Source organism: Bicyclus anynana, chromosome 6 (genome assembly GCF_947172395.1).
Source record: "Bicyclus anynana chromosome 6, ilBicAnyn1.1, whole genome shotgun sequence".
Classification (NCBI taxonomy): Eukaryota; Metazoa; Arthropoda; class Insecta; order Lepidoptera; family Nymphalidae; genus Bicyclus; species Bicyclus anynana.
Window position 1 is genome coordinate 17,506,648 of NC_069088.1, and position 24,608 is coordinate 17,531,255.

A 24,608-nucleotide genomic window follows, 5' to 3' on the forward strand; every position below is an offset into this window, starting at 1 on the left:
GACAAAGGTTTCCATTTCAGTTTGTCGTATTCAAATTTTAAATCCTATTAAATTCGCAAACATTCCAGCGATATCAGAAATCATGGGCTTTTGAAGTAAGATTATTTTGTCAATATGTTCTATCAAATGTTTAATACCAATTGCCTTTAACAGTTATGTATACTCACACAATAATAATGTAATATGTTTAACAACCCGTTAATGTTTTTTTTGTCATTTGGTTTTGAAGTATAACTTCATATGGTAAATCGCTTGGTAACGTAATGGGTTACAGCTGGCGTTGGCACGATTGACACTAGACTTCAGGCCACGAAAGAAGTCCCGCGTCTAAAACCGGAACTAAAATTGACAGCGCATTGTCAATAAGATCGCCATTATCAAATGACAATAAGCCCCATTAAGACATTAGCGCCGCGTCTACGGGACTTGTTTCGTGGCGCGGGATATAGAACTTGATAGAGCGAACTTTGAACTGATTTTACGACCACATAAAAGTTTCTATGATGCAGCTGTCAAAATACATTCACACCTCTCCGACAATAAAGGATTTTTCGTCGTCATCAATGGATGTAAAGATGATTAATTGTGATGGATGTAAAGGATTCTTAATTAGATCTAATAATTAATTAGATTCAATTAATTGTAGCAATTAGTTTAAGTTTTAGGGCAATCCTGTAAATACATTTGCAATAATCTTTATATACTTGTATTGTCATAGCAAAAGCGTAACAAATTAAGCTTACTTGTCAAACCAAAACACTCTATTTATAGTTACAGTTTCTTGGCTTTATAACTCTTCAATATGTTTAACTGAAATACTGTATTTTTTGTGTTATTGTTCATAGGCATATAGTGGACGGGCTAACATGGCAGCAGGGCTTTTATCTGTTCTGAGTTTTTGAATGTGTTTGCTAACTTCCATATTCAACCACAGGTTCATCACATAATATGTCTGGAGGGCTTCCTATTGAATCTTTGGTTCTAGAACAAGATATTGTGTTTGATGTATTATTATTTAAGTGTATGTAGAAATCTGTAGCGAAGTTCATGATATCTTGTCTAGTTTTAGTTTCAGTTTCAAGTTTTGGATCCAGGTTTTGTGTGTGGTCACTTCTTTTTTTTATTGAGGCTTTTTTCGTGCTGTAGTCTTTTATGTTCTCTATTGTTTTGTTACTGTTTGTAGTCATTATTGATTGATTTTCTTGAAGCTTTAACAATTGTCTCAATTCTTCTGCCATTTCTTTAGATTTTTGTTTAGTTTTCATAAGTTCAGTTCGTCTTGTAAGAAGAATTCGCATAGTTTCACAGAGTATTTTGTCTATAGTATTTAGTTCTGTATTCTTATATCAACGTGGGAGGCTGGTGATAATAGTGTCAGCTAGTTTGTAAGAAAATTGGATATCTTCTTCTACATGTTGCATTTCCGGTTGGTATATTTTAAAACCTAGTACTCTAGGTTGGTAGGGCCATGGCACCTCTACGTTTCTTATCTTCGATCGGTGATTAGACAAAATAAAATCGATTTCGTTTCTTTGCCGTATGGCGAGAGTCAGATTCATTTTCGATTTGCTCGAGCTTTAAAGAAAGAGTTCATAATTGATATTCTATGTTCCAATGAGTATATCTCCTCCTTCGTTTCTCTTTTCATATCCGAATATTCCCTATACAAGGTTTTCTATTTTGGACTAACCAACTTTTGCGTCAAAATCACCGATAACGACGATGTTTTCTCCTGCCTGGCTTTGAGCAACCCGAAGCATTTCGTAGAATGAGTTGATTTCTTCATCTACAGAGTTTTTAGTTTGTGCGTATATTTGTAGGTATTATTGTAAGCAGTTGGTTGCCGTATTTCAATTTTAGTAGCGCAACCCGATTTGAATGTGCTAAAAAGCTTGTAATTTAACATTTAAGTTCTTTTTTTATTAAAAAACCAACTCCATTCTGGCCGATTGTTTCACCTTTGTATTTTTGATTATGCAGCCCTACATAAATATATTGTATGTTAGTTCTATAATTTTTTCTGTTTTTGTTACAGATTTTACGTTAAATGTTCCAATTTTGATAGTCTGTTGGGGCTGTTTAATTTTTCTGGTTGTTTTTTCATCGCTTGTTTGATTTTTCTGGGGTATGGGCTTGGTGGAGGGCTTAGTGGTATTAAAGGACTTATATCATAGCGAGATTCGAAAATAAACTCTGAATTCTTATAGGAGTTGTCAAGCTCAATGGTCTGTTTGACCGTATCTCCTTATCGTATGGCCTGTTAGCCTCAAGAACATTCTTTCTTATTAATATTCTCCTATTCAATCAAAACATGGTTTAATGTTGACGCCATCGTGGAGTAATTATAATGTTGTATATTGTTTTGTAATAATTTTTCGTTTTGTCTTTATCCAAAGTAAATTACCCGACGCACTAATATCTTTTATAACCTAACTGTAGCGTTCACTCACACGCATTGCCAAACGGCCACTGAATGTAGGAACTTCCCGCAGGCTAAAATGCTCCATTTGATGGCTCAAAAACTATTGGCTAGGGAGAACACTGTAATTTTTGTTTCGCGAAATAAGTAAAGCCAAAATACTGTAACTCAAATTACAGTTTTATGCTTTTATAAACTATGACTTTTTTTGAATTACAGTCTTGTTGGTATACTTATATCTCCATAAATATTTAAAAAAATTCAATTTTTTTTTGATTGGGGTATAAAGCTCATCAAAATTAGTCAAATTAGCGCTATAAACCCAAAACACTGTAACTGAAGTTACAGTGTTTTGGGTTTACACGGCAGTTTAAGTTATCACTTAGGTCGAGCGTCCTGAGACGCACACGTTTTGTTTTAGTTTTTAATTTAGTTAGGCTTAATTCCAATTTGTATTTTGTTGAATAATAAAGAAGAATAAATAAAATAAACCGAAAAAGAATGTAGTAGCGTCCGCGAAAGTACCTACTGCCACTAAGTTTAATTCTGCTGCCACGAAGCGTTGCTATGGTTGAGTATGGTTGGCGATGAATGTGATGTTTCATTAGGCAATGGACATCCGATGCTGGACATACTCGTAGGACTTTGTAAAGACTTCCAAACACCATTGTCTCGGATCGCAAGATGTCATCGGTTCATAGACAACTCTTCAGATCGGGGTCACCATAGCAACACCTTGGGACTCCAATGTCCAATGATTTTTGTTTGGATGTTTAACTCTTTAACGCCGCTACTACTGAAGCGATTTGGCTGAAATTTGGAATGGAAAAAGATTTTACTTTGGATTAACACATATGCTACTTTTTATCCCGGAAAAACCCATGGATTCCCGAGATTTGCGAAAACCTTATGATTTTGATGGTATGAATGTTTTCTCTTTCACGCTTCGGCTACTGAACCAAATCACCTGAAATTTGAAGTAGAGATGTATTATAGTCTGGATTAATACATAGGCTCCTTTTTATCCCGGAAAAATCCATGGTTCCCAAATTATTTGTGAAAAACTAAATTCCACGCGGACGAAGTCGCGGGCGTCCGCTAGTTAGGTATACAAACGTTCCGAGCCCTCTGCATACATCCCGGTTTTTAGAACTACACTCCACGGCATTCTAGAATTTAGTTCAATCAGGTCCTCAAACTATTAAACCAAAATATTTTATTAATTTTCATATAAAATATAAAAATGATACAAATTCTCAAACATTTCACGTTGTATTTCGCAAGTAGAGTAATTGGTATTAAATTTAAACGTACAGTACATAATAAAATGTTCCCCGTCATTGATACTGAAGTACTAAATTACGACGCGAGTGCTTGAGATGAGATTGTCTCATTAAGTCCAAATAATTTATTGGGAGTGACATACTTACTGCTTTTAATGTAATTTGTCGCTTATGTAACACGCACGCTCGTTATATTATATGCTTATGTGAGTTTCAATTTACATCACTAGTGATTAATGTTATTAATTATTATAACGAACGCCTGTGACTGTGTGTTGAACGCGTTGAATTTATTTTTTTAACATTCCGTTAAAAACAATTTTATTTAAATAAGTAATATTTGATTAACCTAACCGTTTAATTTAGATATACTTGAGAAAACCGTTGAATTTGTACAGTAGTTTCAAGTAAATATGAATCATCATTATTAGCAGATTAACGTCCACTGCTGGACTTCCAAACATAACTCACTAATCAGCGACGACCAGATTTCTCATTCTACAAAAACATAAGATTGTCAATCCATTCTTCTATCATTAAGGATTCAGACTATCTATTTTCCAAGTATATAATATAATAAATAACGTTGGGTACATTTAAAAAATTAAATAGCATGTGTCTCAAATGATGAAGGAATAACATCGTGAGGAAACCTGCATACCAGAGAATATTCTTAATTCTCTGCGTGTGTGAAGTCTGCCAATTCAGCGTGGTAGTCTATTGGTCTAATCCCTATCATTCTGAGAGGAGATTCGAGCTCAGTAGTGAGCCGAATATGGGTTGATAATGAATATGGGTAAACTTAGCCTTTTGTGCAACAATTTACCTATGTATTATAAGTATTAATTAAAATTTGTTTTGTAACAGTATATTGCATTTTAGAATTTAGGCTATTGTGAGTGTTATTAATATTAATTTACTATGAAACACGACTAAAACTCACTTGATGCAACGTCGGAGTGGCTAGACAATGTTTGAATCGTGCCACGTTGCAATAACCAGCTCATGACTGAGGGCCCCATTTAGATTCGAAATTAGTCAGGCACACTCCGTCGTTGTATAACTTGAGTTTTAGCCGTGTTTCGTAATAAATTAATTGTATATTCCATTGTTTTAGATCAATATGCTCGTTGAAAATCGAGAAGAAATGCGCTGGGTTGTCTATCAGAACGGCCAAGGTGCTGGTGTCGCTCTCGCTGCTGATCTGCGTGCGACTGGCGCTGCTGCAGGGAACCTGGCCCACCTTCTCACCGCAGGACAACCCTGCAGCTTTCCACCACAGTTTTGTTGTAAGGTAAGTCAACCGCCAAGGTGCTGGTGTCTCTCTGGCTGCTGGTGTCTCTCTGGCTGCTGATCTGCCCTGAAACCTGCAGTTTTCCACGGCCAACTTTAATAAGAAGCGAGTATTTTAAAATGGGCGGATAATTGTGCCTCTGAGTACATTAAGTCTTACGAACCTCATTGGAATATCTAAGAAAATTGGAGTATCTAAAGATGCTTGGAGGCCGTTGGATCAGCTTCCACCTCCACACAGGAAGTAAAACTATAAGAAATTGTTATCACTTGTAAATTATAATACTGTATGACTTTTTCATTTCAAAAGAGCAACTGTTGAGTTTCTGCTGAGAAGATACCGGCTTCTCAGCAGAACCTGCCTTCCGAACCGGTGGTAGAATCTTTACAAATAGTCAACTGACGTGTCAAAAGTGCTTGTAAACTGCGCCTACTTGAAATAAATGATGATTGAATTTTTGATTTTTTTGATTTTTTTTAAGCTCGAAATCTTTCTGTTATGCAGTAGTGAGGGGAGATGTGTTCCCCAGTTGATCTTTAAATATGATGATATGATGACGATGATCTTTTTGTTTCATGTAACTCCATTTAATACTTTCTGAAGTCAAGAGAAAATTAAAGATTCAGAGTCAAACAATTTAATTCGGGCTTAAATTGAAATTTGTTCGCAAAATTGCCTCAATCGCTCACTAATACTAATTGGGAAAATTTTCTAATTAAGAATTTAAACACAATTACTTCGGAGAATAAATAGAATTAGCTGTAAAAACTCTCCCAAGTTGTATCTCGAGTAACAAAAGACTTTATAATTTATACGCTATTGTAAAACAAGGGCAGATTCCGGTTCACAAATAAAAGATAAAGACTCATTAGAGCTTACTAGCACCTGTTCAGAACCGTAAGGTCCACCACAAGTGGACGCTTCGGTAGTAGACCTAAGATACACACCATTTCGAGATGAAAGAAAGGCAAACGTCGACCAATAACTGCGCAATTGAAAATATTGCTCTCTAGTTCTTTGCGTTGGGGCGAAAGAGATCTTTGTTCATTCACAAGATATACCACGCATGACGCTATATGCTACTGGGGGCGTCGTATATCAACCAATGAATCACCAATTAAACATGGTGGTTGCGTAGTCGAAGACTGGACTTCACGTAGTTCACAAACTTCCAATGCTTCAATGATTGAAATAAGTTGTCCTTTCGTGAATTGCTTGCAAACAGTGGTCCACTACATATATTTGGGACCCGTACATAGACCAGTCAATACAAGACAATATAAAACAAGCAATCATTGTGCGTGTAATGTTACAAGATACCGTATCCATACCGATCTGGCGATCTGGTAACTCGGCGAGTTGATGTAGTGAGTGTACGTCCATCTAAATAATACTAACCATTCGAGACAAGGTGGTTGGAGTCGAGTGCTGGTTGGCTTTAATGAGCATTGGCTAAGAGAACATTCAACGATTCTTTTCTTCTAAGTGTATATTTAATACTGGAACGCTGGAAGCCTTATCTGCAGGGTGTTTACCAACCATGGCCAAGACCTAACACTATAGAAAATATAAAATGTTTACTTAAACCGAGATGAAAAACAAACCTTGGCCCTCTGAAACGCATGTCAAGGGGTTCCCAATTCCGCTAAAGATCTCTATTTTCTCTAATAGCTCTTTGGCGCACCTCTATTTATAATTCACACGCCATTGTAAAGTTCATCCTGCTTCGCTTGACATTAATTTACGTCCTATTGTATCGTTGCCAACTTCTAACTCGCACTAATTTGTTTTCTATTGTAAGTTGGTGGGTAAACTTTAACTCGGCTGCCATTCTGCCAATGAGTTTGGACGCGAATATAGAATTATTTCGGCAATACGTGAACTATGTACACCACAATTCGTTTTATTGTTTTATATCAACAATTCTACTACACTCAATCCAAAAAACAATTCGTTGTTATTAGATGAAATTCTATTGTATATATTTTTCAAGTATTGTGTTGGCAGGCTTTTATTTTTCTGATTGGATACGAATATAGAAAAAATACTTGGTAATATTTACTTATTAACCTGTTATATCTTTTGAATTATTTTGTAGTGCCGATATTTCCGTCCATATTCAGTCCGTTGTCAAACATGCTACACCCTCCGAAACGAAGGGAGATCCCATTTTCACTAGGCTATCACGGCTCTCCATGGATTAATTAGTAATTAAAAAGATATAAAAGGTAAATTATGGTTGCAGATTGATGACGTTCTGCTACCTGGCAGCGTTCAACTGGTGGCTGCTGCTGTGCCCCTGGAGCCTCAGCCACGACTGGCAGATGGGGTCTGTGCCGCTCATCACCAGCGGCTGGGACCCCCGGAACTTTGTCACGTGTGCCGCCTTTGGGGCACTCCTGTTGTTGGGCTACCGATGCATTGCTGATTTGGACGTGAGTCTCTTTGCCTGTTGGAACATTGTTTTTAGATATAAACAACATATTATTATTCTTTACAAGTTAGCCCTTGACTACAATCTCACCTGATGGTAAGTGATGATACAATCTAAAATGGAAGGCCGGGTAACTTGGTAGAAGGAGAATGAAAAACACCCCTTTCGGTTTCTACATGAACGTTAAATCGCTTGGCGGTACGTCTTCGCCGGTATGATGATAACTAGCCTCAGCCGAAGCGTTCTACAAACCAGACCAGCTAGCCACCTAACGGCATTCAAAACTGAGGAACGTCATATCTTCATAAGTTCTGCCTTCTGTAACCACAGAAGAAAACTTCACATGTCGGTTGAAGTAATTCGTTATTATCTTAAGTCTCTTATTATTACTGACGTGACAACGTCTTATAATTCGATGAAGCCAGCTGCACGTTCGAAAAAAGATGACGTCATGCGTCGTTCCCTCGCTCTAGGGTTGCCAACTTTTTTTTACAAGAAATTAAGTATATTCTGGTCTATGAAGATTAATAAACAGAATTTAGAAAAACGAACATTTTCTTTTGAAAAATGCAACCATTCCATCAGTATTTTCTTATAACGTTGTCACGTTCAACTATCGTCAGTAAACCGACAAAACCGTTTACAGACAACCGATTGTTTTATTTATTTACCTACTTGAGAACTTTACACAAAGATTATTCTTCTTTGTGCTCGTAACTCAATTACTGAAACGATTATTATCGGAACAATAACGGTTTGATTTAATATTTATTATTTATTTGTATAATACAGACACCCGTGTCAATAAATAAATCAAAACATACACATGTTTTCACGTTAACACATACCTAACGAAGCTTTATATTATTAAGCGTTATGTAAACATTGTTAAAAATATTAATAGGAATATTTTGGCAATCGGAATTGATGTTATAACTGGTAGGTAATGCCTACACCGTTCAAATATTTACATACCATCGGGAATTTATATTGGAAACATGAATCGTTTTGATTCGTATACAGCACGACTAATTTTATTTACTGTTTCGTGTTTGCCGATATTTCAATGACGATTTTGATTAGTATTTATTTCTATGAAATTCTATGTATCGGTATATTACCAGTATGAATAAGGAGAAATTAATGAAAATCCCCACAGTAATAAGGTAAATCACAATTTTTGTATCAGCCAAAACTTGCTAACGTATAAGCGAGTAAAACTCTGTTTAACGCCGATAGTTTCTTGCGATTGGTTGGTTGCGTAACTGTCAAAGCGAACTTTGACCGGGTCCGCTTGTATTCTTCTCGTATATCGACGAAAAGAACTTTGACGTCGTCGTGGATGGCTGGATAATAAAAGTCTGATAGACAATATTTTATTTTTTCTGATAGACAATATTTTACGATTTTATTGAGGAAGACGAAGGAAAGAAGGAACTTAAGCTAATGTTAAAAGTTCCTCGTTTGCAGGTGGTATTAACATTCATTATTTATGTTATTGTAGAGAGGAGGTATCAGTATTGATATAAATAAGAGGGTATTTGATGGCTTGAGCCTAGTTGTTTGTTAGGCAGCGTAAACACCGTCACGCTGCCAGTCGCGTGAGTGATTTTGAGCAATAATGATTTGTGTTGCAATTATTGTGTGAGTGTTGATACATTCTAAAGGGATCCCTTAAGAATGCATCAACATTTACATAATTGAATGTGTTTCCTCTGCCACAAAATAATGGCAAAATCACTGTTGTTGCTACCCGTCCCGTCACACTAAGTTATCCTAATTACTATCCAAATCATGCCCACGCGTGGTAACAAGAATATCGTCTGCATTTCCGCGTCGGACAGCCAGGCTGATCCTTTGTGCAAAAAATGAGCCAGACCTTCTGTCACCAGTCGAGGCAACTAGCCGCTGTGAAATGATTCGGAGAATTTTTTGGCACTGCGTCTCCGTAGCCCAGGGGTCTCCACGGGAAAAGGTACAAATAATATGTCAGAAGGGCATACTCGTACCACTTACCGGTTTCAGCTTTTTCGGCTACCTATCTTGATTCTTTCTCTCTCATATGATATGACACGGATAGTGATTTCAGTTCCTATGACGATGACGATTCCAAAGAAGATTCCCATTCGTTGATAAGAATTCGATTGTGATACCGATTCTGATTGCGATTGTTGTTGTTTAGGTACAAAGGCACACGCCGGCAGTGATCGGCTTGCTGCTGCTGGTGGTGCCGTTCGTGCCGGCTAGCAACTTGCTCGTCACCGTCGGCTTCGTCATCGCTGAGAGGGTCTTGTACATCCCGAGGTGGGTAACAGTTACTATCAACTTAATAGAAAAGGTTATCATGATTATTTTACCGATTCACTACAGAGCCAGAACTCCGTCTTCATAGGAGAGGGCATACGGAGCATTAGATCTACCACTCTGCTGTAACGCGGGTAGGCGGGCTTAGATAATTATTGATTCTGTAACTATGATGATGTGGACTGAAAGCATATTCCGAGGCACTGGGTGTGTAACACAACCAACTTCCCTAGGCCTGAAAAAAAAAATTGCTCAATTTTTCATAGTCCGATCCCAGCACCTGCAGATCCAAAGCCACACAGGCTAAGCTCCAGTTGTAACCTTTTGTGGCTTAGTGGCAACGAGGCGGTTAATTTACAACAATACCATTTATGTGTGAGTTTAAAGTAACCGTGTTCTCTCAAGTGCTCTCATTTATATACACTATACACCAAAACACAAACGAGTATTCTTTGTTTCTGGCCGTCTGTCTTTCTGTTTGTCAGGGCTAATCTTTGGAACGATTGAACCGATTTTAAAGGGATTTTCACTGGAAAATGAAAGAGGTTATTGAACAACAGCTACTTCTTTTCACGAAAAATCGCGCAGGATTTCTGAAGAACTTAAAATATTTGACATTAGTATTATTTCCACAGCGTAGGCAGTGTCATAATAACCGCGTACGGCGTGCAGCTCATGTGGTACTCCAAGCCCGGCGCCAAGGCGCTGCTGGTGCTCGGGCTGGCAGTGCTGGCAGCGAGCGGAGTCGCCCGGACGTATAGGAGAAACGCTGACTGGCGGGACCGGGCCACTTTAATAAGGTAAATTAAATAATCAAATCAAAATTTAATTATTTCAATTAGGCTTAGTTAACAAGTACTTTTGAAACGTGAAGTATGGCACGATTTAATGGTGAGATTTAAATGCCATAATTGCCCACGATGCCCATAATTGTCGATAATGCCAGCATCGAAGTTATTCAGGTATACAACTATCTGGGTCAAATGATACAACTATATAGGAATAACTTCGACAAGGAGGCTGACAGAAGAATTCAGCTTGGTTGAGCAGCATTTAGGAAATTGCCTCGGGTCTTCAAATCGTCAACACCCCAAAGCCTGAAGACAAAAGTCTTTAATGAGTGTGTTTCTTGCCTGTGATGACGTACGGAGCGGAAACGTGGACACTGACGATTCGCCTTATCCACAATTTTAAAGTTGCTCAGTGAGCTATGAAGAGGGCTATGTTAGGAGTCTCTCTGAAGGATTCCGGAACGAGGAAATCCGTAGGAGAACGAAAATAATCGATGTGGCCCAATTATTAGTAAACTGAAGTGGCAGTGGGCGGGTCATTTTTGTCGCAGAACAGATGGCCGCTGGGACAGACGTGTTTTGGAGTGGATGGACCAGCTAGATGGTCCGATGGCATCAAGAAGGTAGTGGGAAGTGGCTGGATGAGGAAGGCGGAAGATGGTGTGTGCCCATGTCCAGCAGTGTACGAATACAGGTTGTTGGTGAATCCTGTTGATGATAATTTAAGTCGACAATTTAAAATTAAAGTTACGAGGGTTTCAAATGCGTCTTGGTACGAAAAGGTATAAACTCAGCCAAGATTTAATTTTATTTGCTTACCACTATTTTACTATACCTATATAGAATTAGGTTCGCGGATAATAACAAAGAAGATTAGTCATTAATTATAGCTAATCATTTTTGCGCAAAATAACACCAGCGTCTTTCCTAATAATACGCAGTTAAAACGAGTTTATTAAAACGATTTGTTTATTTCAGAGCGGACTTAGTGACTCTGCCGCAGAATGCTAAACTCCACTACAACTTCGGCAACTTCCTGCGCGAGACAGAACAGCAAGACAACGCCATCAAACATTACAAAGAAGCTTTAAGGTACGAAAATGAATGCATTAGCCTGAGCATGGCTTTTAATAGTTTAGAAACTGATGGTATTTGTTAGTTAGTCTTGCAACTTTACACGATCCGATTTTAAGAAGCGTACATTACGTTTCACCCGACACCATTCTGCAAACGATGTTGTTTTGATTATAAACTCTCTCAGATAGTGCTAACAATGAATATTTTATATACCAGTTAATGGAGAAAGTAGAGGGTCAACCTGGTATTAACTGGAAAATCGTAATACTTAACATAAATACGGGTCCAATTGATAACCTACTATATCGAAGTCGGGTATAGCTTGTTTTACGAGTACATTAGATGCTCGATAGAATTACATACATCATGTTAGAAATTACAACAACAAACGAGAAACAAGACGATGACTGATTTGACGAGTTTAATCTAATTAATATCCATCAAGTCAGTTTTTGATGTTATGCAAGCCCATAATTCTTGTTTATGGTTAAGAATTTGAAGAAGGCGAAGTCAGAAGCGTCCCCTTTTTTATATAACAACGACAAGTTAGATCAAATGATCAAACTCTTGACTGACACCGGAAATCGAAATCGTTTGGCGGGCCGACAGTTTATTTTTAGGCAATAATCTTTCAACTCTCTATAAGTACTCGTAATAGTCCAGTCAGATTAATCCTTAAAATTGAAGTAAAGTTATAATAATTCCCATAGAACTTAAATTGGTATGAATGTTCAGAATACTATTATAAATAAATTGTGAAAAATCTCCATCAGTACCCATTGTGCAAAAAAAAAAAAATTGATTTGCAAAAACAGGTTTTTGGCGTTTTTCAGCTAAGCGGTGAGTTATACAGCAAAAATAATTCAGACAAAAATTGTAGATCATCCGATTTTCTACAAATCTATCCAGACTTTTTTCACAACAATTACTACAACGTACCCACAGACATAGAACAGCAATGTTTGACCAAACTGTGACGGCTTAATGTGCTCTCTGAGATACCAATTTCTCAAATTCTTGGAAGAAAGAAAAAGGGGAAAAAAGGTCCCAGTCATTATTATTATCATCTGATAGTTGTCGTTAATGAATTTAACATTATCACCCTAAGCCCATCAACCGCCATTGGCGCAGCATGGTGGGTCTTAGCTCCAAATTCCCTTCTCCTTATTATCCTATAAGGATGAGGCCTGGCCTGTACTGGGCCGTTAAAATAGGCTGACGACATGTTGTATTACGTAATATAATTTACATTACGTCACACGACATCGTATCGGATGGTTGTAAGTGAGTCTTGCGCTAATTGCGAACTTGTTTGTCGTGCGGAGTGTTTGTGTTGTCTCGGCGAACGAGACAAACTGCTACGTACCCACTGCTTGTTCACCTCGCTGTGTCTCAAAACATTGTCATTTCGGCAATGGGTGTGTACAACCTTACTGCAGCGAACAACAAACGAAGATCTTTAGGAAAATGCTTTCTATTTTAAAGTATATTATTTTGAGCAGCATTACTAAGTTGTTTGTTATGTAGTAATTATTTTATCGGAAGAAAATGAGAGCATAGAAAAATTAATTGTGGTGGGAAAGGTTGGAAGAAAAAGACTACATTACTCTAAGGCTCTACTTACCTTCTCTAAGGATATAGGCGCCAGTACCTTCTACATGCCGTTCAAATGGCCAAGGTTATAATTATTTATCTTTATACCAAAATATATCAGTGGTGGTTCAGAGGTTTATCTGTAAAAATATAATAGTTAGATAATACTTTCGCATTCAATACATTAGTATGGATACCCTTTTTAAATCGGTAAAAGAATGTTAATTTTTTAGTCGTTCTGGACTATATATTCTTTGACATTTGCTTCTTCAAACAATTTCGCTAACATGAGACATCGTGCGAAAAGTTGTAACTGTAGTTGCAAGTTGAATCAGTTTGTGTCAACTTCTTGATATAACTCAAGTTTTATGGTAAAGAGTTCAACAAGTTCATCGCGCGTCGAAGTGAAACATGATTTACCTAATCTTCTGTTTTCCTGCTAGATTAAAATGAGAAGTCTGAGACGCTTCGTTGGAGAAGTAGTTAGTTAGTTTATCTGGCTGACATGAAGATTACGTATGTTCGTTTCCTGCGGGTCGGACTGCAAAATATGGATGTTTCTTTTCATTAAAGAGAAAATTTCACTAAAGCACAGACTTGGGTAGTGCTACTAGGTTATTGAAACATTTGAGCTGCATGATTCGGCTCTGCCCCTGCATTCTGTAAATTTACAGCGATGTAACATCGCATATTTTCATGGCAACATCGGTGTTAGTGAAATTTTATTGTAATAAAACTCGTTATAAGCGAATATCGACGTGTATAACATAGCGGAAACACACTACTGATCATTAGCGTCTGTTAGCGATCGTTACTGACAAAAAAATCTTGAAAAATACTAAAAGTAATGTTATTCAAGATTCTTTAAAATTCTATCCCTAAACGGTTTTTGACGGCCTCCGTGGCGCAGTGGTATGCGCGGTGGATTTACAAAACGGAGGTCCTGAGTTCGATCCCCGGCTGGGCAGATTGAGATTTTCTTAATCGGTCCAGGTCTGGCTGGTGGGAGGCTTCGGCCGTGGCTAGTTACCACAATACCGGCAAAGACGTACCGCCAAGCGATTTAGCATTCCGGTACGATGCCGTGTAGAAACCGAAAGGGGTGTGGATTTTCATCCTCCTCATAACAAGTTAGCCCGCTTCCATCTTAGACTCATCATCACTTACCATCAAGTGAGATTGTAATCAAGGGCTAACTTGTAAAGAATAAAAAAAAAGGATCTTTAAAATCTTTAAAATGAACTATTTAAGATCATTTTAAAAAAGGGTCAAGTCTATAGCAATGATGGATTCGCATTTGTCCAGGCTGTGGCCAACATACGCCAGCGCCCACAACAACATCGGCACGCTGGTGGGCGCCGACCTGGCGGAGCACCACTTCTTGCAAGCCATCAAGTACAACAGGCAGCACGTCAACGCGCACTACAACCTTGGCAAGCTTTACAAGTAAGTTCTTATTTTTATTTACATACTAGCTGACGACGCGCGGTTTCACCCGCGTGGTTCCCGTTCCCGTAAAAATACGGGAATAATATATAGCTTATAGCCTTCTTCGATAAATGTGCTATCTGACACTGAAAGAATTTTACAAATCGGACTAGTAGATCCTGAGATTAGCGCGTTCAATCTAACAAACAAACTCTTTAGCTTTATATATTAGTATAGATAATGATTTAGATACTTTATTAGTACGCCAAACAAAAGAAATAGAGACAGACGTATTATGATGAAAGCAGGCAGACGTATTATACGAAAGGCAGCTTTATTGCTATGTAGCGATTGCTTCCAGGCAACCTTAGGCTTAGAAGACATGAGGATTTAAGCAGGCGGTGTACAATAAATACAAAAATATTACAATTATGTACAAATAATTTCCATCCTATTCATCACCATTATCTTATTTCTGCATCCACGGCCGTGGGTTCGATTCCCACAACTGGAAAATATTTGTGTGATGAGCATGAGTGTTTTCCAGTATCTATGTGTATTTATACATTATATAAGTATTTGTATGTAGTACATAATTGTATATTAATATTATAATATCAACTATCTTAGCACCCATAACACAAGCTACTCTATATGCTTACTTTGGGGCTAGATAGTGATGTGTATTGTTTAAGTATATTTATTTATTTATTATTATCAACCAATATTCGGCTCACTGCTGAGCTCGAGTCTTCTCTGAGAATGAGAGGGGGTTAGGCAAAATAGTCCACCACTGGCCCAATGCGAATTGGCACATTTACTCTCACATTTATATAATTGTTAATATAAATGTGTGATAATGAATCATTCAGTACAAGCAAGTGACGTTTTTACACATGTAAGTAATAATTACTATGACAACATTCGAAGAAAAATAATGGCGGTAACAGACAAATAGTATTTTATTTGTATTCGTTTTTATTGACTGTGTTTTCGTGATGTCTTATAAATACAAGTAAAAAATCTACATCTATACAAATATATAAAGCTGAAGAGTTTGTTTGTTTGATTGAACGCGCTTATCTCACGAACAACTGGTCCGATTTGAAAAATTCTTTCAGTGTTAGATAACCCATTTATTGAGGAAGGTTATAGGCTATATTATCCCCGTTTCCCTACGGGAACGGGAACCACGCGGGTAAAGCCGCGTGACGTCTGCTAGTGAATTATATTCATGAAAAACTTGTGACATAACAGCTTCGATTTACTCAGTTCAGCGATATCGCTTTTGCCCATTGTCCTATAAGAATTCGTTTTTACGTCTTCCTAAAAACTGACACATAAATATTATTTTATTATTTTGCAATATATTTTATTAATTATAAATCATTAAGATATTATCATGTATTGTGCAGTTAAATAAAATTACAAAACAAAAAAATCACAGCGGCTCTATTTCAATAAATCTATTGTTTATTGAATAACGATACGAATAATTTATTGTCCGGGATAGAATTTATAAAAATAAATCATAATAAATATTTTATTTAATTCATTCGCTATTCATACATTCTCTGCGCGCCAATTAATGAGAAAATAAAGCCCAACGTACGTACAATTAACAACTGCACAATTGAAAATTATTATTTATGGGTTGTTATTTGTTAAACCAAGCGATAATTATTATAATTGAATTCGTAATTAAAACAACTGCATAGCAATTTTAGATGATATCTATAAATAGATACATGATTACGAAATTATTTGGTACTACATTTCATAAGCTCATATTTGCAAGTTTGAGTTTAAATTATATGGATTTAATTTACTAAAACTACACAAATGATATATTATCTCAGTTGCTATTTCGTTTCACTACGATTTTGGGATTGTAGTATTGAGTAATAAATTTAATTCTAGCTTTCTAACTAATATTACAAATGTAAATGTGAATTTACTTGTCTGTTACGCTTTTACGATTGAGGTGATCTTGAGGAAGACGACGTCGCGGGCGTCCGCTAGTTATCTATACTAATATTATGAAGAGGAAAACTTTGTTTGTATGTTTGTTTGTTTGTTTGATTGTAATGAATAGGCTCAAAAACTACTGGACCGATTTTAATAATACTTTCTCCATTCGAAAGCTACATTATCCACAAGTAATATAGGCTAAATTTTATTTTGGAAAAAAATAGGGTTCCGTAAGATATTTCGGTTTTTCGGATACAAGGTGTAAAAAATCAACCAGAAAAGTAGGGTAGGGGTAGGGGTAGGCTAGGGGTAGGGTAGGGGTAGGGTAGGGGTAGGATAGGGGTAGGATAGGGGTAGTTGAAAGTTTACATCGAGTTTCACGCGGCCAAAGTCGCGGGCGTCGGCTAGTGTACAATATGGTGTTTCTTGTACAGGAAAAGCGGACGAACAAGCCCAGCAGTGTCGATGCTCGAGCGCTGTATAGCGCTGCAGCCTCGCTTCGTGCAAGCTCATGTGGAACTGCTGACCTTGAAGCCGGAGCCGGAGAAACGGAAGATACTCGCGCGACTCGTGGAGTTGGAGCCTAACAACTGGGAACACTACGTTTTGTATGGGAATTGGTTGAGGACCAAAGGTAAGTTTTCAGAAGTATGGGAATTTAAGGACTAAGGGTATACGGTTTGAAAATCTTTCGACTGCCTCTGTGACCCAGTTGGGAACGCCTTACCTTAGAATTTATAGGTTAGATTCATGCCGAGGGGGCAATTTAGTATTTTGTTTTCTAAAACGGTGTATGCGGTTTCTAAAATGTAAATATCGTTCATAAAACAATTTAAACTTCCGGTAATGCTCAAAAATTAGGCCGCCATAAATTGAACATCAAACTTTGGTAAATTTGCAATTTTTGATATTTTTTTTCAAGATTTAAAATAGAAATATCCCTCGTGATTTAATAAGTTCAATAAAGTCATAATCCTATTATGGTCCACGATTTTTCTTCTTTTGTAAAAAATCATAATTTTACTTTTTTTTAGTTTACTGGTCTATTATGCTCCCTTTTTTTTAATAAAATTATGATTTGTTTTTTTTTTAGGTTTACCAGTAGCTGCTGCCAAGTACTTCTTAGAAGCGACAAGGCTTAGTTTTCGAAATCGAAACTTCGAAAAACCAATCAGAGGAGATCTTATTTCTATAAGATCAACAGCACTTATATACAGAAGCTTAGGACAGAAATCAAGAACACTCCAACTTTTAACAAGGTAAAATTATTTAGAAGAAACATTTTATATTTTATGGGACAAACCAAATTACTCATGTAAAACCTCGACTAGGAACAAAGTAGCACTTCGGCGGTATTGCAAAGAAAATTGTTCTAATACTAACAGGCAGGTAGTAGGTATAGGTATTACCTAAGCCTCATGTGCTTATAATATCAATGGCAACCATTCCTAAAGACCAGAACACGGCAATGCTATTGGGCGGCAGAAATAAGCATGGTGGTTGAGTCCGGATGAGCTCTGTCATCCATATCTAAACATACTAATACAAAATCTTATTATTATTATTAATCTATACTAATATTATAAAGAGTTTAAGTTTATAGTATTGTCATTTTTAGGATGTAATCTCTAGATCTACTAAACTGATTTTGAAAATTCTTTTACCACAAGAAAGCTACGTTATTTGCCATGTATCATATCATATACATATAGTCATGGACTATATTGTATCCACGTATACTCACGGGAACGGGAACTAAAAACTAAAACACAAAAAAAGAAACCTAGGTAAAACCGCGGTGCCTCGGCTGTATTATATTATAAAATTCTCGTCTCACAAGGATAGCTGCCAGATTACTCCGAAACGGCTTGACAGATTTTTATGCAATTTTGTGTATATTCTGTGGGTAGGTCGGAGGTCTGAGAATAGGTTGTTGTCTTTTTTTTAGACCCCTAAGTGATAGGGGTGGTCTACTCCATATTTTTAGACAGTAAAACAACATTTATAAAACTTATAAAACTTAGGTAGGTAGTACAGGATACGAGATATTTAATTTTTCCTATTTCCATATTTAATTGCAGTATTAAAAGTATGCTGGAGCAGTAGAAGACTTGTCCGGAAAATTTAGTTTTAAATTTTACGTAATTTTATACTCCAATGGAATGAACGTAAAAGATATGCTTCAATTTTCCAAGAAATAAGACACTCCTTTGAACTCTAGAGCACGGTATAACTTGTATTTTCAGAGATAATTTTTATGACCAACGAAATAGAAGATCAAAAGATAATCAAGAAAATTTCATTATATTTTTTAGGAAACTTATCTACCATGACAAATGTTTTGAGGACCTTCACTTTGTCATTCAAATTAATTCTAATCCTTGATAGCTCCACGGTTAATATGTTGGATTTAAATTTGGATTTGGGCTTTAATATAATATAGATATTGCGAAATATCTTTGTCCGTTTAATAAATTTTTGATTTTTATTGAACGTCTAGATAAAAAAATATACTAAAGTGAAATCCAATCAAGCAGGAATTTTAAACAACGATTGGAACTCCAACCCAATCCACTGGCAGTTCAGCTCACTATACCAGACCATCTTAAACGCCTAAAAAGAAAAAGATCTAGGAGCTGGATATATCAATAACAGACAGAGACAGGGGGATACGTATATCACATATTAAAATCCAACCTAAAACCCATCTGCTCATAGTCTTTTTGATAGATTACATGACATAACATGAAGCAAAATAACCTTAATGAAAACAACCGTGCGGATGCCTTGTCCATCGTGCGGTAGACAAAAACTACTAGAAGCGCCGGGGACTTGTGACCACGGCTGTAGGATTATAGGGTGCGGTGCGGTAGCGGGACGGCGCCAGAGCGGTGTCGTGTCGTGTGCGGCCTGCATTTAAATATCAATGATATGCCACACGGTGCACTCTGGAGTCTTATTGGTTCTTATGGGTTCTCGCGTGGCTCGTTACGCGATTTTTAATCGTGGTTTTTTTTTTAATTCTTTACAAGTTAGCCCTTGACTACAATCTCACCTGATGGTAAATGATGATGCAGTCTAAGATGGAAGCGGGCTAACTTGTTAGGAGGAGGATGAAAATCCACACCCCTTTCGGTTTCTACACGGCATCGTACCGGAACGCTAAATCGCTTGGCGGTACGTCTTTGCCGGTAGGGTGGTGACTAGCCACGGCCGAAGCCTCCCACCAGCCAGACCTGGACAAATTCAGAATATCTCAATCTGCCCAGCCGGGGATCGAACCCAGGACCTCCGTCTTGTAAATCCACCGCGCATACCACTGCGCCATGGAGGCCGTCAGGTGTGTGCGTCTCAAGCGGTTTCGCGGTTGTAGCGATTAATCGCTTGTGCGGCCTCAGCCATAGAGTGATTTTGCTATCGCACCCACTTCTACCGCATACAATCTAAACACATAGCCATTTTCAGTTACTAAAAAGTCTTTACTTGTATTTATTATAGCATCGAATGCCCGAATAAAACATGAGAATCCGAAGGCGAAAGCTGGCCAAAAATAATAACAGCATGCGGTCTTCCACAACGATCCGATATAATTATTTTATCAAATACAATTTTCAGTGTGACCTCAAATTACAAAATGTGAAACATAAATCACAATGGAATGTTATTAACATAAAATTAAAAAAAATACATATAAATCGTTAGATGGGCCCCTCCATATTAAAGAACGCACAATTTTACGTCATTAACCAAAGACGTGCACGCACATCTTATCTTAGTACGTGACAAGCAGTAACAAGCGCATGCTGTGAGTGGACGTAGACTTAAAAAATATTTTCTTTTTTTTTTTATTTTAATCCCTTAATTATGCCTTCGTGTTCATTTTGGAAGTGTTAAAACTCTGTGGCTTGTGTTTTAACATTTCCAAAATGAACATGAATAAAGAGAAATGTGTTACGAGTGACTCAATGTGCGAAACTAATGACAATTCCGCGACGCTTTGAGGCCCATCTAACGATCTACGATCTATGTTATTAACTATTAACAAAATACATAAACTCCGTACGTGGAAACTTATTCATCAACGAACCCTTTGATTCACGTAATTTTATACGAAAGTTTTGTTATGTAGTACACTTGACCCGAAATGGTTCTGATGTTCATATATACTCCATATATGCGACAGTATAATTGCCTCATTGGTCCAGTCATTTGTCTATGAGGCTTTGAACACGTGATCCTAATTCTTTGAAATATAAAAGTGTATAAGTACCTATCTATGAGTATAAAAAAAAGATTAAAAGTTGAAATAAATGACATACAGATGGCACACCTGGCGGCGTGGCTGGCCGAGTGCTGCGGCCGCGCACATGTACCTGCGTGACTGGCGGCTGAAGATGGAGTTGGAGGGGCGGATACAAATATACTCCAGAGCAGTCAATCCTACTGTAAGCTTCTCTTGTTTTTCTCTTGTCATCATCATCATCATCATCATCAACAACAACATCATCATCACCATCATCACCATCATCATCATCATCACCATCATCATGATCATCATCAATGCGCCAATGGCTTCTTGTAAGGACTCCCAAACACCAAGGTCTTGAGCATGGATCCAATTAAAAGCATAAAAGTCATTATTTTCTAATATTTGTACCATAACCTGTCTGTAATTTGAATAAAATTACCAAAGTAGTTATTTTGGAGACAAAATAAAAGAATCAGAATACGAAAACTAATTCCCGAATACTTTTTCATGTATCGAAATGAAAATGTATTTTCGTTTATCTAGCCTCTTTAATTATTTTAAATCACGTTTGAATAAAACATATTGACATTTTTGTTAACTTATAGATCGAATTACCTAAAAAAAATTCAACTAAATAAAAAACGGAATTTCACGCAGTGAATCACGATAGATCTAGTCTAGACACAAAGTAATTTAATTAATATTATTTTCTTTCTTTAACAGAAATCTACGACTTGCTTCGATCACACTCAACTAGCAGTCGAAGCAGCAGCTGCGAGCGAAGACAAAACTGTAAAGATAGAAGAAGAAAAAATCAAAATCGAAGAAACAGTTCATAGTGATAAAACAAACAGTGAAAGTGACAAAATCGTGATTATCAATGGTAACACATGCAGCCAAAAAGCGTGTACAGTTAAAAAACGTAATCTATCTATATCAACACAAATAAAGACAACTCATAATAAATCCGAAATCGGACATAAGAAAAAGTGTACGATGCATAGAAAAGAGAATAATATAAAAAATAACGAAATACCTAACATAGTGCCGCCATTAACTGAGCATATTCTCATAAAGACATTTTAAATAAGGACACTTAGGGTAACGTTGATCAATTATCAAATTCTGCTTATGACTCTATATGTCTCTTTGAAGTTCTTATCGTAATCATTGATAATGATATTTCGGATGATTTAGTTAAAGAATTAACTAAGAGATCTACGCTGAAGACAAACTTAGAATATATTTGTAAACCATAATTATGCAGTATTTATGATTTTATATGTATATTGAAAGGGAAATTATTAAATTGTATTGTTGAATACTTTTATTATTACATTTAAGACACACGACTCAATCAAATCAAATCAAAATCGATTTATGAATATTGAAAATAAAGATTTTGCCACAACAATCTTAAACAAATATGGACTGTAAATAATAATAATTTATGGGAAAGGTGCTAAGTTTGACGATTGATCAACGTTGGCTCCGTTATTTAGTTTCGAGTGGATAAAAGTGTGTGCTTGCAAAGTGATTTCATTTTGTATTTATTTTGGAAAATGCAGTGAGGATAGATATAAAGTTGCGCTGACAATATCGCGAGGTAGAGTTAGTTAAGTCAAATATTCAAAGTGAGAAATTTTGATGATTTACAATTAAGTTGCGCTTGTAAAATTGAATTTTATTCAGTGTTAAAGTTAAACTTGTCAGATTCAAATTTTCAAAAAAGTAGAATCATAAAAAGTTTCTCATTTTGAACAAGTTAGATAGGTAACTAATTCTAAAAAGACAATTTTGTAGAGAAACAAAAGATGTTATATTTTTGTCAAAGAGTAATGATTGACTGTGTTAGGGTGGTAACACACCAAAGTTTTTACGCTAGACTGTAATATTAGGTATCATAATTAATAAAATTAATGCAACTGCTTCTGTTATAGTACATACTACAATCTTTTGAATTAAATATTTATCATATCAGTATCTTTGTCAGTTAATGTTATTGAAGTAAAAAATTGTATGTCCATAATTAGCGTTATTGTTTTTTTCTTGTTTCTTATATACTTTTGATTTCTGGATAGTACTCAATTATTTTTATAAAAAATTTGAAGTTTTAACTCTTAGTAATTTTGAAGCCGCCTCTTTTTGGCAATGTCTATTCCTTCGATTTAAATCTGTAATTGATACCCATAATAACTGTCACTGTTGTGTGAACCTATGTTATTGTATTATTTAGTAATCTCAAAAGTATGAATTTGTTGTTAACTTTAAGAGAAACAGTTGCACAGCACAGCTAACACATTGTACAACCTATATTTAATTGCTTTGGCCTTATATTTCAATTAGGCACAATACCATATAAAGAAAACCATTAACCATTATAATCGCAATGCCGAAACTGTATTATTTACCTTTACATTCCATACAAAATATATAAGTTAATATTTTAGGCTATCAGTTGGTGAACGATTTGTTTTAAAGTGAAAAAATAACTCTAGCATTAAAGAGACTGGCACAACTAATGTTTAGCTGTGCACCTCACTTCAAATTGACGTTAAAAGGTGGTTCGATCCTCCGCCCCTTTGGTCTGTTGTCGTACCCACAGATATAAGATCAGCTTTTAGCGTTGTCTGTTCTGTGGTCGTACCCACTCCTAATACAGTCTTTCCCGACCAGTTGGAGGGGAATGGAAATATTGGTCATATTTAAAATACATGGCAAATATTCTTTTTTGTTTTTAAATAAAAAGAAAAGAAAATTATCCAAGGCCACTAAAAACGATTTAGAGAAGAGTTGTTATAAACACTTATTGGCGTATTTTTGCTAGCAGGAATGAGTATAGGAAAAAGTGTGTTTGTGTGTGTCTGTGTGATGACAAATTCACTCACAATAGAAGTGGGTTTAACTGATACAAATTCAGTAATATTGTCAATATTATTGATAATAAGTAGATACTCTATGTATCTCTATATCTACACGAGTATATTGTTATAATTATATTATAACAATATGCGATCCATTTCATATTCTATAAAATAGAAATGAGTGAATGAACATTATTCTAACAAAGGTAGCATTTTTTATATTGAAATTATTCTATGTGATCGCACATATTCAAAGCAAATATTAATATTTGAATTTTGTTTCAATATTTTGCACTGAAATTAAATATTTTTGTGAGTAATATAAAAATAACGTTCCTTTAAATATATTTAACAATTATAATGGAGTAATAAATTAAATATCAAACGATAGTATATGCAGTAGTAACTTCTAAATTTCTAAACTTAAGTTCCAAATAGAACGCATGAAACTATTAAAAATGAACTGATAACGATGATGATGATACTGACGATGGTGTTAATGAAAATGATAATTCTGACTATGATGATGATAATGATGAATCGTTCACCAATTGTCAAGCAGAAGTATTTGTTATTCATTCAAAACGATGTACATATAATTATAAGGATAGGCTAAGCACTTGGCAAATGCTTTGGATGTACTGAAAATAAACCAATGGATTACTTGTAATTGTTTCATTTTATTCCTCTAACGCCGGCCACAGACATACAAGTATGTGTAGGAACGTGGGCAATGGTTTTGGTTTGGTTTGGTTGCTTAGGCGTTTTAACTAACTTGCTATTCACCTTTGACTGTATGATACTATAATGTTATTATAATTATATTATTTGACAACATCACAGTAATATAAGCCTATCCTACTAATATTATAAACGCGAAAGTTTGTGTGGATGTTTGAAT

The 24,608-nt window shown here is 36.1% G+C and overlaps 1 protein-coding gene across 2 annotated transcripts in view; it reads left to right on the forward strand.

The window, feature by feature from the left end:
- The window catches only part of LOC112050562 (protein O-mannosyl-transferase TMTC1-like), a 172,708-nt gene extending 148,336 nt beyond the window's left edge, over positions 1 to 24,372 (forward strand). For both annotated transcript variants that reach the window (XM_052881908.1, XM_052881907.1), the window contains 10 exons: positions 4,820 to 4,996; positions 7,242 to 7,431; positions 9,613 to 9,734; positions 10,370 to 10,534; positions 11,504 to 11,617; positions 14,501 to 14,641; positions 17,029 to 17,228; positions 17,688 to 17,853; positions 20,916 to 21,039; positions 21,567 to 24,372. In XM_052881908.1, coding sequence (XP_052737868.1) covers positions 4,820 to 4,996; positions 7,242 to 7,431; positions 9,613 to 9,734; positions 10,370 to 10,534; positions 11,504 to 11,617; positions 14,501 to 14,641; positions 17,029 to 17,228; positions 17,688 to 17,853; positions 20,916 to 21,039; positions 21,567 to 21,929 — 1,762 coding nt within the window. In that variant the 3' untranslated portion in view covers positions 21,930 to 24,372. The remainder of the gene's footprint in view (positions 1 to 4,819; positions 4,997 to 7,241; positions 7,432 to 9,612; positions 9,735 to 10,369; positions 10,535 to 11,503; positions 11,618 to 14,500; positions 14,642 to 17,028; positions 17,229 to 17,687; positions 17,854 to 20,915; positions 21,040 to 21,566) is intronic.
- Positions 24,373 to 24,608: the final 236 nt, after the last annotated feature.